At 40.3% G+C, this 14,470-nt stretch overlaps 1 protein-coding gene across 5 annotated transcripts in view; it reads right to left on the minus strand.

Annotated features, from left to right (window-relative positions):
- Positions 1-271: 271 nt before the first annotated feature.
- The window catches only part of LOC117231994, a 79,529-nt gene continuing 65,330 nt past the window's right edge, over positions 272-14,470 (minus strand). For 4 of the 5 annotated variants that reach the window (XM_033491056.1, XM_033491057.1, XM_033491054.1 and 1 more), the window contains 3 exons: positions 11,762-11,877; positions 5,630-5,767; positions 2,929-3,942 (listed from right to left, as the gene is read on the minus strand). In XM_033491056.1, coding sequence (XP_033346947.1) covers positions 2,929-3,942; positions 5,630-5,767; positions 11,762-11,877 — 1,268 coding nt within the window. Of the gene's footprint in view, positions 3,943-5,629; positions 5,768-11,761; positions 11,878-14,470 lie in introns of all 5 variants that reach the window. The other variant, XM_033491058.1, reaches the window with a different exon arrangement.

Raw genomic sequence — 14,470 nt, forward strand, 5'->3', positions numbered from 1 at the left:
TGTTAAACTTTACACTCCTTAAGAAAAACCCTATTAAAACGTTAAATTTGATGCGAATAGGCGAGTGCTGCAAGATTAATTAAAGAAGCAAGACAGTCAAGCAATGCTTAGAGAATTTATTATTAGATAGAATATTGACTTACCTTTGTGAAAAATTCCCAGAATTTATTAAACGAAAATTACATTGAGGGGAACAAATGGAAGGGAAAGCAGTTGGTTAAAAAAAGAATTTATAAGGAAACGTATACGATTAGATCGAAAGTCTGGGCCATTTTAAAAGTACTATATTTATTATCTGTCTGACGTATCATTTGAACAGACATTTCGTGTGTCATTTATATACAAATGTGTACACTCTGTACATTCTGTCCTAAATGATAACGGGCAATACGTAATCTGTACAGAAGCGAGAATTGTTTGATTACTAATAATAAGTTAGGTTAGGTTCCTGACAGCTTTACAACGTATCTGCTTACAATGCTTACGGTTAACACGCATGTTGTTCACACTTTTCCTTCCATTTTTAGTTTCACTACTACTCTTTCTTTTTCCTCGCACGATCGTTTAACATTTAATTGACTAATTTAATCATTTACCTGGTTGCTAGATGATTGATGCACGCTGGTCTTGAAATTTCAATTGTTCACGAAATCTTGTATGTATTCCTGTCTCATTCAAACGATCGAACGAATAGCATACAACGAAAAGAAACGAATCAATTGCCAATAAAATGCGTGCGTACACGATCGCATTTTCTGAAAATGTCAAATATGTTATCGTACAAAGCAAAATTCCCCATAACGCGATTCTAGGGAAGTTTACAGAAACTTTACAGAAAATTGGCAAACAAACGTTCTCACTCACTCATCGAGACGAATTTATATGTATGTACGTTACAAACGTGACGATCGATCATTCTGATCGATAACTATCGACGATTCGAATCGGATATATTCGAAATGGAACACGTTATCGACTCATAAATGCATTCTTTCGATTCTTTTTTTCCGATCGAGTGCGGGTATAACATGCTCGATGCTCGATTATTAGTGGAAACACCGTGGAAAAATAGTTTGCCTATCGTAGTATCATAACCGTACGCTTAGATATTCGAATCGCGAAATCTATACCGCGTGTAAAAAAGGGTTAGGCTACGTTCGACTTGAATATCGTCGTTCATTAGGCGCGAGTGACATATTTTAATTACAAATCTACTTACTCGTTGGCCGAGGTAACTTCCCGTAATCATCTCGTAATATGTTGCGTCTCCCTTTAACGGGTTTTCTAACCACTTCACTTTGATTTTTATTGAACTGTGTAAACACTATGTGATCACTTTGAAGTTGTTCGATTAAAACTATAGTAATATGCATGCCAGTATCGTAGATGTTATATCGCCATTACGAAATGTGTCTCGGTCTCGATATGTTTGCATTCTGTGTGGCACGATTTTCTTCGCGAAAAAAACATCGTACTTACTCGACAAATACGAGTTTCGAATCACAAATTATATGTAGTCCGCAACGTGTCCTTCGCTTGCTGCTTCCAATGGTGCAATGCAATGAAGGAGAATGCAGTGGAAAGGATCGGAAGTATAGTAAGTTTTTTGCCTCAATTAACATTAATATACCACAAATATACGATATGACGAGAGACGTATGCCCTCGAAAAACATAATGCATACATTTCGCTAATGTGTTTTGGTTTCAACGCGATATAGTATTATTTACGACGAAAGGAACGTATCAATATAGCAACAGTGAAGATCGTAGTGTAACGTTAACGAGAATTTGCGATCAACACAACGCGATCACTAAACAGCGTTTTTTTTTTTATCGAACATCGATTGATTGATCCGATTTAAGCGATAACAGAAAACAATTTTAAACTCGTATCGTATTATTAACAATAATAGAGCGTGGACCGTTTTCTCGCTTACAAAAATCTTTGGTCCGTGATCCAACCGATACAACATACGGAAGATAACTCCTCCCGAATTAAAAGTAAACCCTAGAATGGTATTGTAGCTCCGATCTCCAGATCCATCGACCTTTCGGTCATATCGATCGATCTGACGACACAACGGAGAGCGCTAAGAGACGATCGCGAGCCATCCAATGAACTCTGGGTGCCCACGGTCCTCCTCGATGGTCGAACGAACCTTCTGCTAGTTCTGTTAGGCCAGGTTCGATAGAAGGGCTCCTGACTGTAGTGTTTCAAGGCACTCCAGATGACCGAGGATCTTCGTGGCGGTAAATGGGAATGCGATGGGCAACCGCAGTGTTGCCACGCTAGGGTCGGTGTTTTGCAACGGAAAATGGGAGCTCCGAAGGCCTCAGGGGGTCTCAGGATCGGGAGATCGTTCAGTTTTAAAGCCAGCCTGGCTGACGATACTTTCGAAACCGGAACACCATCCATTGACTGCATCTCGTCGCGTCCAGTCGACTGTAGGATCGCAACATCACCGCGCAATGTCCTCGTATTTGTCTCTATAGACTCCGAAACGGAGGCATCGTTTAGATCTATTCCGCCGATTTCACCGATATTGCCCAGACGAGTCTCTGGTTCTTTTATTTTGCCGATTTCCACCGATCTCGGAAACGGAACGTCGTTTTGCTTTCCCGTACTAAGAGATCTCGGTGTTTCGGCAGTTCGTAGGACATCCTGCGTAGTCTTGTCCAGGGATAAATTAGAGTCGCCCGAAATTGCACGGTCTAATTGACCAGGCCGATCGATCGCGCCGGTATGCGTGGATCAGGAGGACGAATTCGCCTCTATCGTTGAACTTGTCGAAGCATCGTCGTCCAAGGAGCTCTGCGTAGCTACGGTGACTTTGTTACCATCGTTCCGACTAGGCAACTGAAGATCAGCGACTGTTTGACGGGGATGGCGTCTCTTGTACGGCTCCCAATCCCCAGGACCCCGGCGTCAGTGCGTTGCGATCACGTCCGGTGCGCTCTTTGTGCTCTCTATACTGAAAGGTCGCCTCTGATCTACCTCTATCACCGCCTCTGCTCTGTACCTAGCGTCAGATGTCGTTTGTTGCGAACACTTGGGCGTGCCGGAGTGTTGGGTGCTCGATGTATTACTAGATCCGTGTCCAGATCCATAGACAGAACTGCCGTATCTCTCTCCGGAACCAGTCGTTCCTTGCCTCAATAATTTCGGCGATTGGCGATAGACACTGTTTTCTCTGCTTGGCTTCGGGCTTTGAAACCTTTGATACGACGGGTAATCCGGATGTTCCGGGTAAGAAGAGCCTTGATGCAGAGGTAACGGATAACTAGATTCGTGAGTTGACCAGCCGGGCGGAGCTGGGATTGGGTTGTGTTTTGGACAAATACCCATACTGCCGTCCCGACCTCTTGATGCTGGACTACAACCAGAGCATTGAGAGCCTGGCTGTTGAGAACTGTGCTCGGAAGACTGCTGCATACTGTGCTGAGAAGACTGACCACTTTGGCGCGACTGTGTCGGACTTTGATGATGGTGGAGGTGATGATGACGGTGATGATGAAGATGATTGGTCCCGTTTTGAGAGCCCGGTCCACGAACGCCGAATGTCGTGAAACCCACGGGTATTATACTGTCCGAGATTCGAGGCTCGAAAAGGCTTTCTCGTGTTTGACAAGAATTGTCGCGCATTTCTGGTTCCTCGTTGTTTTCCTGTAGACGTTCCTGTGTTGCATTACTAACATTGTTACTTTGATGGATGTCATTCATGTCCCTCGTATTGTAAGCCATCTCCAATACGAGATCTTTCGTATAGTCCTGTGGTATTAGCGTAGTGGGCTGTAAAAGTTCTTTGCTGGGAATCACTTCCAGGCTCGGCGAGTCGCTTCCTCGGTCCCTGATGTCTGTTCTGGAAGACGAGATTGGACAGGGTGTTGTCTTTCGTCCGAGTTCGTCTAATCGATTTTCTCTGGATTGTCTAATGTGTTCCTGGACAAGACAAACGAATTCTTCCAATTAGTCGGTTAAATATCGCAGCGTAAATAGCGTATGCTAGTCAAAAGTTTCTAGTGACCATTCCTTGTTAATGGTATTTGTACTATTGAAATAGAGCAATCTTATTCAAATATTTTTGTCTCCTTAGTTGCAAAATAACCATTATTTATTCGATCAATAACAGGGGATTAACATGTGTATTTTATGATACGCTATATTTCAATTGACAATACGAAACATTATCCATTTGATACCTTTCAATATCACATTCTCACACAATGTTGTTAATATTATTCTAGGTTTCAATTTCAAGAAGCTTTGTAAATGACACATCAGTTGTTAGCTTTGAATGAATATTATAGCGTGATACCGTATGCCACTTTTGATTCGCGGGATTAATATTACAAGAGATGGCCATTGATTTTAATTATTCAATGGTTTTTCATCCATTTTTTTTTTGTTTTTTTTTCAATAAAATGAAGAGTCACTGTCTCGGTAACTCATATGTTGGATTAATATTACAAATAACGTACTTTCCATGATAGTGAAACGACCGATCAATAGTATCGGTTTACCACGAATATAAGCAATGCAGGTATCTCCCGTATAACACGGTACTCTTACACCGCAGATTCGATCTAACGTAGTTCGAGAATTGGCGAATTCTCCGTACAATACCGTATTCGAACAACATCGTTTCGCTCTATCACGGTTCGAGAATTGGGGAAATCTCAAACTGAAACTTAAAATATTAAAAAGTTGGATTATTTGTAAATTTGAACGTTTAAAAATTTGAATATCTGGTGATTTTAATATTAAAAATTTTTAATATATGAAAATTGTAATATTTGAAAATTTGGATGTATGTATTTAGTTTACTTGGTGAAATAAATGAAAAGGTCGGCTGCAAAATATTCGATAATTATAATTATGCAGAGTTGTATCACTAATGACTATAGTTTTACGGAACCTTGACAATTATCCATAAACAATTACCGTATTTTCAAATTGATCGTTCGTTCAGAATTAGTTTTCATTTTCTCATTAATGTGTTGTTCCCCTGCATTTATAATTCGGCCTTTCAAACTCCAGTTTTCCATTCTTCGTGAATGGATGAAACGAACCGTGGACTCATTTCGTATTGTGCCGCATCAATCTTTTCCGAGTTGCGTGAATGTTAGACACGTGTGATCGTACGTGACAAGTTCAGGTCGTGAACCGAATCGAAATCCTGCTGTGTTCGAAATGTAATTGAAATTCTAGGAACGTGTAACAAGGCGAATCGTGTATAATGCACAAAGAACCTCCAGTCTTTCGTGATTTGTCGATACGTACATCTTGTATTGTCCACGATATTGTATGCGGCCTTTAAAATATAATGCATCTTCGAAGATTGGCAAACGTGTCACGTTCTTTGGATAAAAATAACAATTTTAAGTATAATCGGTTGTCGAAGCTAACGCTGAGAGGATTTTGACATAGAACACGAACAGCCTGAATATGTATCATGATCGTGATCGAAATATAAATAGCGAGAAATTCAAACGTACAAGCGTTAAGATCGTGCTGGAAGAATTCCATGCTAAACTGCTTTACATCAGTGAAGATATTTATATCCTTAATTATTTTCTAACAGATTGGCATGGTTACAGAGATGTACGATAAAAAGAATGTCACTTACCCGAATGATTCGATGATCCCGGACCAGTTTCCTCACGCAGTTGAAAACGAAGGCGAAACTCATGCCAAACATAATCAGCGAGAAAACGATGAGGATTATAACGATGTGCTGGGAGTCGATCAATCGAGATTTCTTCTTCTGTAAAGCAAAAATAAGGTAGGGAAGTTCTTGATAGATCGTAAACAATTTGGAACCCACGACGCTTCAAGTAATGCGAATTAGTTTACATTGAATAATTTGAAACTTACTTACATTAGGAAGTTATGGTTGATATTAATGGTTATGATTTCCAACAAAGATATTGAATTTCACCAGAAGCATATTATGAACTATATTCTTGATATAATATAATAATAATTGATTTCGAGAAGATTTCATAAAAAATATTGTTAACAAGAAACTATGTATCGTATCTGATCAATTATCTGTTCGAGTATACAGATATTTCATAGATCATGCATGCGCATTTTGTCGGTTGATTACTAAATACATGCACATTGAGAATAGTTACCGTAATGCAATGCGGGATATTACGTGTAACATGATAAACCGAGTTTTGTCCTTTTCTTACCGTTTCTATATCTTGTTTCTCGCGTTTGCCATCAGCAAAGTCACGCTATTAGATAGTCAAAATGTCGAATGACGTGTGACACGTCTTCTCGTACGTGTACAAATGAAAATTCGAGAATAATATTCTTTCATCGCGGGCTCGTGAAAATAAAGGTCCTATATCGCTGTACAGCGCCAAACACTACGATTTTCATTTTCTTCTCGTTTTCGCCTTATCTCTATCGCTGTATCTGTGTGTCATGCGAAGTTATAAATGGTGGGAATTTAGCCGATACGGCGAACATATTTCGCCAGAGGCTTAATTTTGAAATCCTCTCGTTTGGCCAAGAACTTCTACGAACGCGTATAAAAATGACCACTACGGTTTTACGATTACTAGGGTAGAATCGGTGTTCAAGTGGTATAATAGAGGATGAAATGTACCTGATACGTATAAAAATAGCTTAGATTAGAATTAACGCAGTTCTGTTATTCTCGAGTTGAAAGGATAATGTGATGATCTTGTTTTCGTTGGTAATGCGTCCTGATTTTTTTCACGTCCAAGTGGATCGCTAAAGCACGAGCATACGTGGCCGAGATAAGAATAATAAGAACAACGCTCATAATGATCACATTTTGTGAAAAGCCGGCGCCATTAACAAAATAGACGGAGTTATCGTGCTCCTGTTTTTCACGGAGATGCCTGTGGAGCATTTCTGAATGTCTACCGAATGAGATTTCTGAGCATTAGATCCTCTAACATTCCTCGGAGAAAGCTGGAACCAATGTTAGTGCAACCAAGTGGAGGGGGAGAGAAGAAGAGATGGCCAAGGGAGAACGAGAAATTCTAGTTGAGGGGTTGAAAATGCCTCTTTCTGCTTCCGTAAGCCCGAGAGGTTTATTGTTATGCTTATATGGCCGAGTACACTCCAACGGACGGTTTACGTGTTTGCAAAAGTCTGTGCAAAAATACATTTCGAACGGCTACTGCATTCGCGACAAGAGATACTTTTGATGCTTTCCTCCTCTATCGAACAGGGATTTATCCCGGCCTGCAAGCGAAACTCCAATATTTTCGATCGTATTGATATTTATTCGGCTTTACGCTACTGGACGTCATATCGAGTATAATGAAGAGTTTTTTGTAGGTAACGTTTTTTGCCATTCACACTGTTTTCTTCTTCTACTCTTGTTTTCTTCAATAGTTAAAATAACGATATTAAGATCATTGATTTATTGAAACTTTTATTTTCTCCCCATCGTGATTATTTCGCTTTAACTTAGGCTCTTCGCTTGTCTCCAAACTTTTTTTCGCTTTAAGATGATTTTGCTGTTTACTCGGATCTTTTTCATTTCTAATTATTCAAGCGGTACTCGCTTTACCGAATTTCCAAGTAAACGTCATCTTTCTCTGCGTTCACATGGTGGAAAGTATTTGCCTTCTGCAAAAAAGATGTTGTTTGCAAACTTGATCAACGCTGGTGATCTTCTATATCATTATCGGATAATCTTATAAAATTTAAAAGTCTTCCGCTGTGACACGCGCGAGATTATTTCTATCAGTTACGTAATTAATACTCGGCGACGTACGAACGCATCCTCGTTGACAAAGGATCTTGCCGATCGCAACTTTATCCTACTGAATTTTTCTTAATGACAACTGAGAATCCTCGCGGAGTTATGCACAGGTTCATTTATTCCTTGACCCGGATCACTGTGGAGTCAGATTCACACCTTGCCGCGTTGAAATTAATGATAGTCCGGTGAGGATCCGCTTTTTTCGCTCGAGGAAAGAAATAATTAGTCGCGAGGTAAAAAACACTGAAGAACTTCTCATTAGCGAGGAAGTAACGAATATATGTTAAGGATTCTGTTATGTTCTCGATTACCGTGTTATGTTATCGCAAGGCTAGGGTTGGCATCACGGGAAGGAATAATAATTAAAGAACATTCTTGCGGCGGTAATTATTATAGAATATCTTGACACCCGGTGTCGCTGTGAAATCGATATCTTTAGAAGAAGAGCGACGATGGATATAAATGAAAGCGCGATCTGGTCGATCGAGGAACAATCAAATACGATTTATTTCATTTGAATCGTACGATTGAATTACGAAGATTGATACTTGAATGGAAGTTAATCGAGATTCCAATATCTATCGTCGAGCTATACTTTTTAGCTCGGGACGATGATACATAATTTCATTGTTGTTCAAAACTTTTAGGTTTATGTAATCGTATGCATAGTTTAATAACGTTCAAGGAAACATTGCATCGGACGTTTCGACAGTTTCCCTATGGTATCTCTTTTTTTTCATAGAGTCTGCTTCCCATTAGTATTTACCAGCAAGCGCTAAACGAAGTAAGTGGTGTAGGGATGCACTTTCCATTAGAGGGAAATAAAATTGGATAGGATGGTTACCATCGTGTATTCGCCACGATTTCGTTGTGCATTCTATTCGTGCCGTCAATTTCGTGGTTGTTTTCCCATGCGAACGGGTCTACTATCGCGTCGTACAATCTCGCTGTGCTTTATTGCAGTCATGAGACACGACTAGGTATAGTAAAAGGGACAGATAGTAGAAGGCCTCGGGACAGAAATAAGGGAAGTAGCGAACAACAATCTCAGTGGTTCAAACTAGTTCGCAAACGCCGGTAATAATAATTTTATCGATTCTGTACTTGAGTCGGACACTAGACTCTTTAAATAATTTGCCGGTAATTACGGAATTACGGACGTTCCCTTTCGTACCTTCCTAAAGGTCCGAGTTTAATTTTCTACATTTATCGTGCTCCTTCGTGTCATGTCCAAGCGCAATTTCGATATCCTTTTATACGGTTCTGAAAAATATTATAGCTGGCCATCTGTCTCCGAGTTTCTGCTGTTTGAGTAATCCCAGTAAAAAATACCTCGGTCGTTCGTGTAATTCTCTGTATACCGGCAGAAAACATTAAACAAACTGCTCGAAAGAGAAACGGAGTTGGGATCATTTTTTACATTACTCCGTCACGGTCTGGCTTGCTGTCAGGTGGCCGGAATACGAAGCCGAAGGAACATTGGAAAGGACACAGCCGTAATGTCGATTTCATACGACAGCCCAGATGAATTCATGTAGAACGTACACGCTGGAAACTTGATAGAGTTATCGATACGGTATAGAGAGGTTCTTGCGCGATACGATACACCGCATTCAGTGATCCGAGAATTCAATGTGCTTTCTCCTATTGTGGCAATCTTGCCAGCACGGAATGAGAAATAGTAGAGCAAGCGGTGTGGTTATTCGATAGCTGGTTGTTGCCAGTGTTTTGAAAATCGTTAAATGCGTTTGGGCGATGGTGGTAGTGAACGAGAAAGAGAAAAGGTACGTCAAAAACGGCCGTTGCATTAAAAACATTTGCATCGCGGATGCGAGCCACATACCATCTAAAAAATGGGTAGCAGAATGGAGGCAGTATGTTTCACAGGTCTGGGAGAGCGAGAGTTGTTTATATCGTGGCTTTTCACGCTCGTCAAGTTTCCGGGAAAATAGAAATGGATTCCCGGGACGTTGTTCGTGCGCTACAGTGAAACAGGAGGAAAAGCTTTGTGTGCACCGCGTTCCCAATAAATCGCACGAGTACAAAGGAATCCAAGAACGACCATCTTTCAATGGGATAACCTTTTTAGCGTGGCTCGCCGCCCAGGGACAAGAAGTTCACGACCTTACGGATGAATATTACGGAACAAGTGACCTCAAAAGGAGTCACGTTTTTGCGGTTTAAGTGGGAGCTTCCTTTTTGCCTTACCTGTCGGAGAACCTGTCGGATCGGGACTCTATTTGCGGCTACTCCTTTTAATCTTAACTTTTCACTTGGAGGAAAAGAAGGGTTTCGTTTAAGGGGATAGTCCAACTACTCTGTTTTTCCGATTTGATCTTAACGAGCTACTCGATCGACGATTGTGTTTTTTCTACTATCCTAAGAAGACATAAAATCCGAGGTTTATTGGATGAACGTTGTTCGTTGGAAGCGATCGTTCCCGTTTCTTATGGAAATACGAATTGGAACGTTAATCAGATTATCGGACAGCAACGATCGGGAGGCGTCATGATTCATGAGACGATGTGCTAGCACACTCGAAACAAGGACGAATCGATGTCTCTTACGTACCGATTAAGGGTGCACTCGTAGCACATCGATCCTAGTTTGCCGAATAACGTCAAACAGAGACGCTCACGTAGAAACAAGCATGCGATCGAATGATAGCATATCGCTGCCATTATTTGCTGTTAGATTAATATCCATCGATTCATCGATGGCATCGTGGCATCGTTTCAAAGGTAGCATGTTCGGGTAATTTGTCAAAAGTGCATACAATTTCCGCCCCGAAATCGCAAGCGTTCTCCCTTGGAAAAGACCAACGATACGCAGCATTGGAGCATAGTGAAATTACGGCCTCAGTAGTGGACGCGAGTCGAAGGTCAGGAAAACGAAACGATTGTCTCAGCTTGGCAAATGCAGCTTTGAATAAATTAATTAACCGGCGAGAACCCGGACAGAGAGGCGGGAAATGAAAAGACGAAAGGATATTAAGTCTTTGTCGGAGTCGTATATACCGGATTCCCGGAGTTTATTACACTGCTACGGCTAGCTTAATCGATAGTTCCCGAAATACTAATCAACACGTGGAAATTTCCATAACTCTGTTCGGTTTAATTGCCTACGATTCCTTGTTGTTCTTTTTATGTTAATCAGGAAATGGCCAACGTTTCGCTGCACTTTATAGGCTTTTAACGGGGATACGATGGCCTTACTTCCTAGCGTGTGTGAGGTATTGATGTACGTACTCGATATGTGTGAGGCAGGGTCTTTAAACAGAAGTACTGAACTTTCGTCGAATAATGTAATCAACCTCCTGGAACAAACGGAAGCAGAGCAAAAGAGAGAAAAGCGATTATGTCTAGACAACGTGCCATTCTTGCGGCACAGTATATCATACATCTACAGTGAACCGGATAATGTGGCCATCCTTACAACGATCATCTCCAAATCTCTTTAAACCGTATTACATTGCTTATAGATTACGATAATTATCCGTTTGTTTTAATAGCGCTTTATATTGTACGTAAAGCCGAAGAATTTTCCTCGTGACAGCGCTCGAGTACTGCGAGCTCTCGCTGAAGTAGTCTGGCTTACAGTGACACAATAGAAATGCTTCCGAATGGGTCTGCTAGTCACAACAGTTATAATGACGAAGAGATCTTATTAAAGTCCCATTTTACCGTCCTTTCGCTATGGTTCCCTAAAGTTGCTCGAGATCTTTGAAGTTCCCTATTTTACGTTGACATACATAAAACAAAACTGCAGTCAACTTTTCCACGATACTTGTTCGCTAGCTGATAACGCGGAAAGCGTTCACTGTGCTTGCATAAACGATGCCGTTTTGAGAAGACAAAGAGTACCAGGAGGTGAGACAGAAAGGATAACTCAGAACAAGGAATACAAAGTAGAAATGATCCAGATTTGGCTATCAGGAAATATTTAAGGGCTTCAGAAGGATTAGCATAGAAATTGTCCTCCCGAATATAAATTTCGCTCACTCACGTTGCAAGATTGATCTTCTTCGTCCCATCGGAAACGACAATTGATTCTCCCATTGCACTGCAATTCAGCGGCGATGCATGTTGCATCCTCGCAATAAAACTCATTATCGAGGCAAGCTGCAACAAATTAACGAGAACATAACGTTGTTATATATTCTGATTAGATTTAAACTTCTCATAGAACAGTCGCGTTAAATGTAAAATTAGAAAGGTAATTGCTTGATTTTACTACTAACTCTTCCGCGATATTAAAGCAGCACGAACACGAGAGTGACTTTGTTAAATAGGGAAAAGAAAAATGCGAAGGAAAATAGAATCAAATTTTTAAGTATCAACGTTGGCGACTTGTTAATCTATTGTTCTTATAATCTCGCGTTTGTACTGCGAACGAAGAGCCGTACAAGAAAATTTTCATTTGAAATCTTATCGTACGAGAGATAGGGGAATAAGTGAATTTTGCTCGAGTCCGCGGGCAAGTCGCTCGTAAGATATTAGTTCTGCAAGTGTGGCAGGTGTAGAGAGGCTGAGATTCTTCTCGTGCCGAGATAGAACGGGAAATTTCGTACGTGTATCTGCACCGCAGCGGCTTACTCCATTTGCCATTCAGCCAAGTCTACCACCATTAATTTAGAAGTGGGATCCGTTCGCGAGCGATTATTCTCTGTGATATGAACTGGTTAAGACGATTATATATTTTCGATATATATATATGTCGGAGATGAAAGGAAAACCGGAGCCTTCCCTTTGCAATTTTGAGGAAGCCTTTTAATGCTTTAGCCTAGATTTTATCATAACTGTAATTAAGCAATTGTCATTTGTAATTGTTTGACATTTGTGAAAGCGAAAGTGGGTTCGAGGTGACAACTGGTCGCCGAACGTAGCCACGGTCACGGGATAAACGTTTTGCCTGACGAAGGTGTGGATCGGTTGTATTGTTCTCTCTAGAAATCACATAGAATTGTACTTTAGAGATGCTGATATAATGGGACACGCGTTGTATTAGGAATCAATCTCCAGACAGAAACTGCCTAGTATCGGCGTTTGGATCTTTCTCGATGTTTCCAAAGAGTATACAACAAACTTTTGACAGAAATTGCCTAGCAACAACGATTGGAACCTTCTCGATGTCTCCAGCGAGCATATAACAAAAAATGCAGTCGTACAGCGAAAAAGATTTTCATCGGATATTCATTCGTGTGATCGCCTTGGAAAGTGATACATCGAGCAATTTACCGAGTGTCTCAGCAATCGTATTTTTGTGTTTAAAATTATTCTACGCATAGCAAAGAGTTATCCCGTTGACCGTGGATTCGTTAGAACCCCGGAAACATTGTTAATAGTGTTAATTAAATTCATTATTCGTTAAACCTATCAATCGTTAATCTCATTATTCGTTAAATTTATTATTCGTAAAACATATTATTCGTACCTCTTATTGTTCGTTAAATTTATTATTCTTTAATCTAATTATTGGTTAAACTTAACGTCCGTTAATCTTATCATTCATTAAACTCAATACTCATAATATTTTGTAAAATCTTGTATATTCGCGTAAATATAATCTCTGTCTCGTTAAAAGATGGCTAACTCAAACAAAGAATCGTTACGCGCTTTAAATCCTAATGATAATCCGACATATATATATATATATATATATTATCGATATCGCTGTAATCGTCAGTTCTGGGTGTTCGATTGGGCCCGAAATCGAACCAGTTCATCGCTTAAACAAAAGGAGGCTTCCGGCTCGTGATCGTTTTCTTTTGATTGTGAAATATCGTATGAGTAATAGAAGCAAAGGCATTGTCTCCATGATTCCACTTTTTCCGTGTTGCGAACGAGGATATCCATCGTTCTATGGAATTTTAGCGATATTTTAGCGAAAATTTAATATTTTGTTCTCCGTAGCAAAATAATTATTCGAAGCATGCAGCAAGAGGAACAGGTCTGATCAATTGGAAGGAGTAGGTCGAACGTAAGACACGCGTAGGATGGTCATCCTGGAGTTTTAGTTGGTAGGAGTACGACGCTACTCTGCTGTTACGCGATTACTGCAGCAGCGGAGTGTCCACGAGGTTTTCTCCACGTACAAGAAAAAAAAAAAAAGTCGAACGTAAGAAACGTTCCATCGTTCTTATCGACTTCGTCAGAATCAAATCGCGACTTCGGTCGAGTAAGATCGATATTCGCGTCTCCCAATTTGCTACTTTCTACTGTGTATTATCGATATTTCGTCTACTATTAACGATTCCTCTTCCGTAATCAGCGTGTTACGTAAACTATCGGTAACAAGTCACTTCGGTTAATGGAATGTCCGCATTGTTAATATCTACCAATTTATGATCGTTGACAAACAGAGAAATTATAACCTTTCATTTTATAGATGATTAGTCGAGCAATCATCTAATTGCTCTTTCGTTTCTTCCCAGTATTTTTCATTGTTCGTATGTTCGTCATAAAACGCAGGCGAGGCGACGTTAATTCATAGATTTCCATTAGGCCAGTATCTGTCCATTTCCGAGTACGAATGCATTCCCGGCGTTAAATTTAATGAAACTTAACACCGAATTGCTTGCGTGCCGTGAACAAAGATCTTCGCGATATTCGCACGGCATTCGTTATAATAGAAATTAAACTTCCTAGTTCTTGACGGTCCGTGAGACACCAGTTACTAAGGTGTGTTCTATTATTATACAACAAGTCGTTACAA

This window comes from Bombus vosnesenskii, unplaced genomic scaffold (assembly GCF_011952255.1).
Source record: "Bombus vosnesenskii isolate JDL3184/JDL3185 unplaced genomic scaffold, Bvos_JDL3184-5_v1.1 scf7180000013277, whole genome shotgun sequence".
NCBI classification, from domain to species: domain Eukaryota; kingdom Metazoa; phylum Arthropoda; class Insecta; order Hymenoptera; family Apidae; genus Bombus; species Bombus vosnesenskii.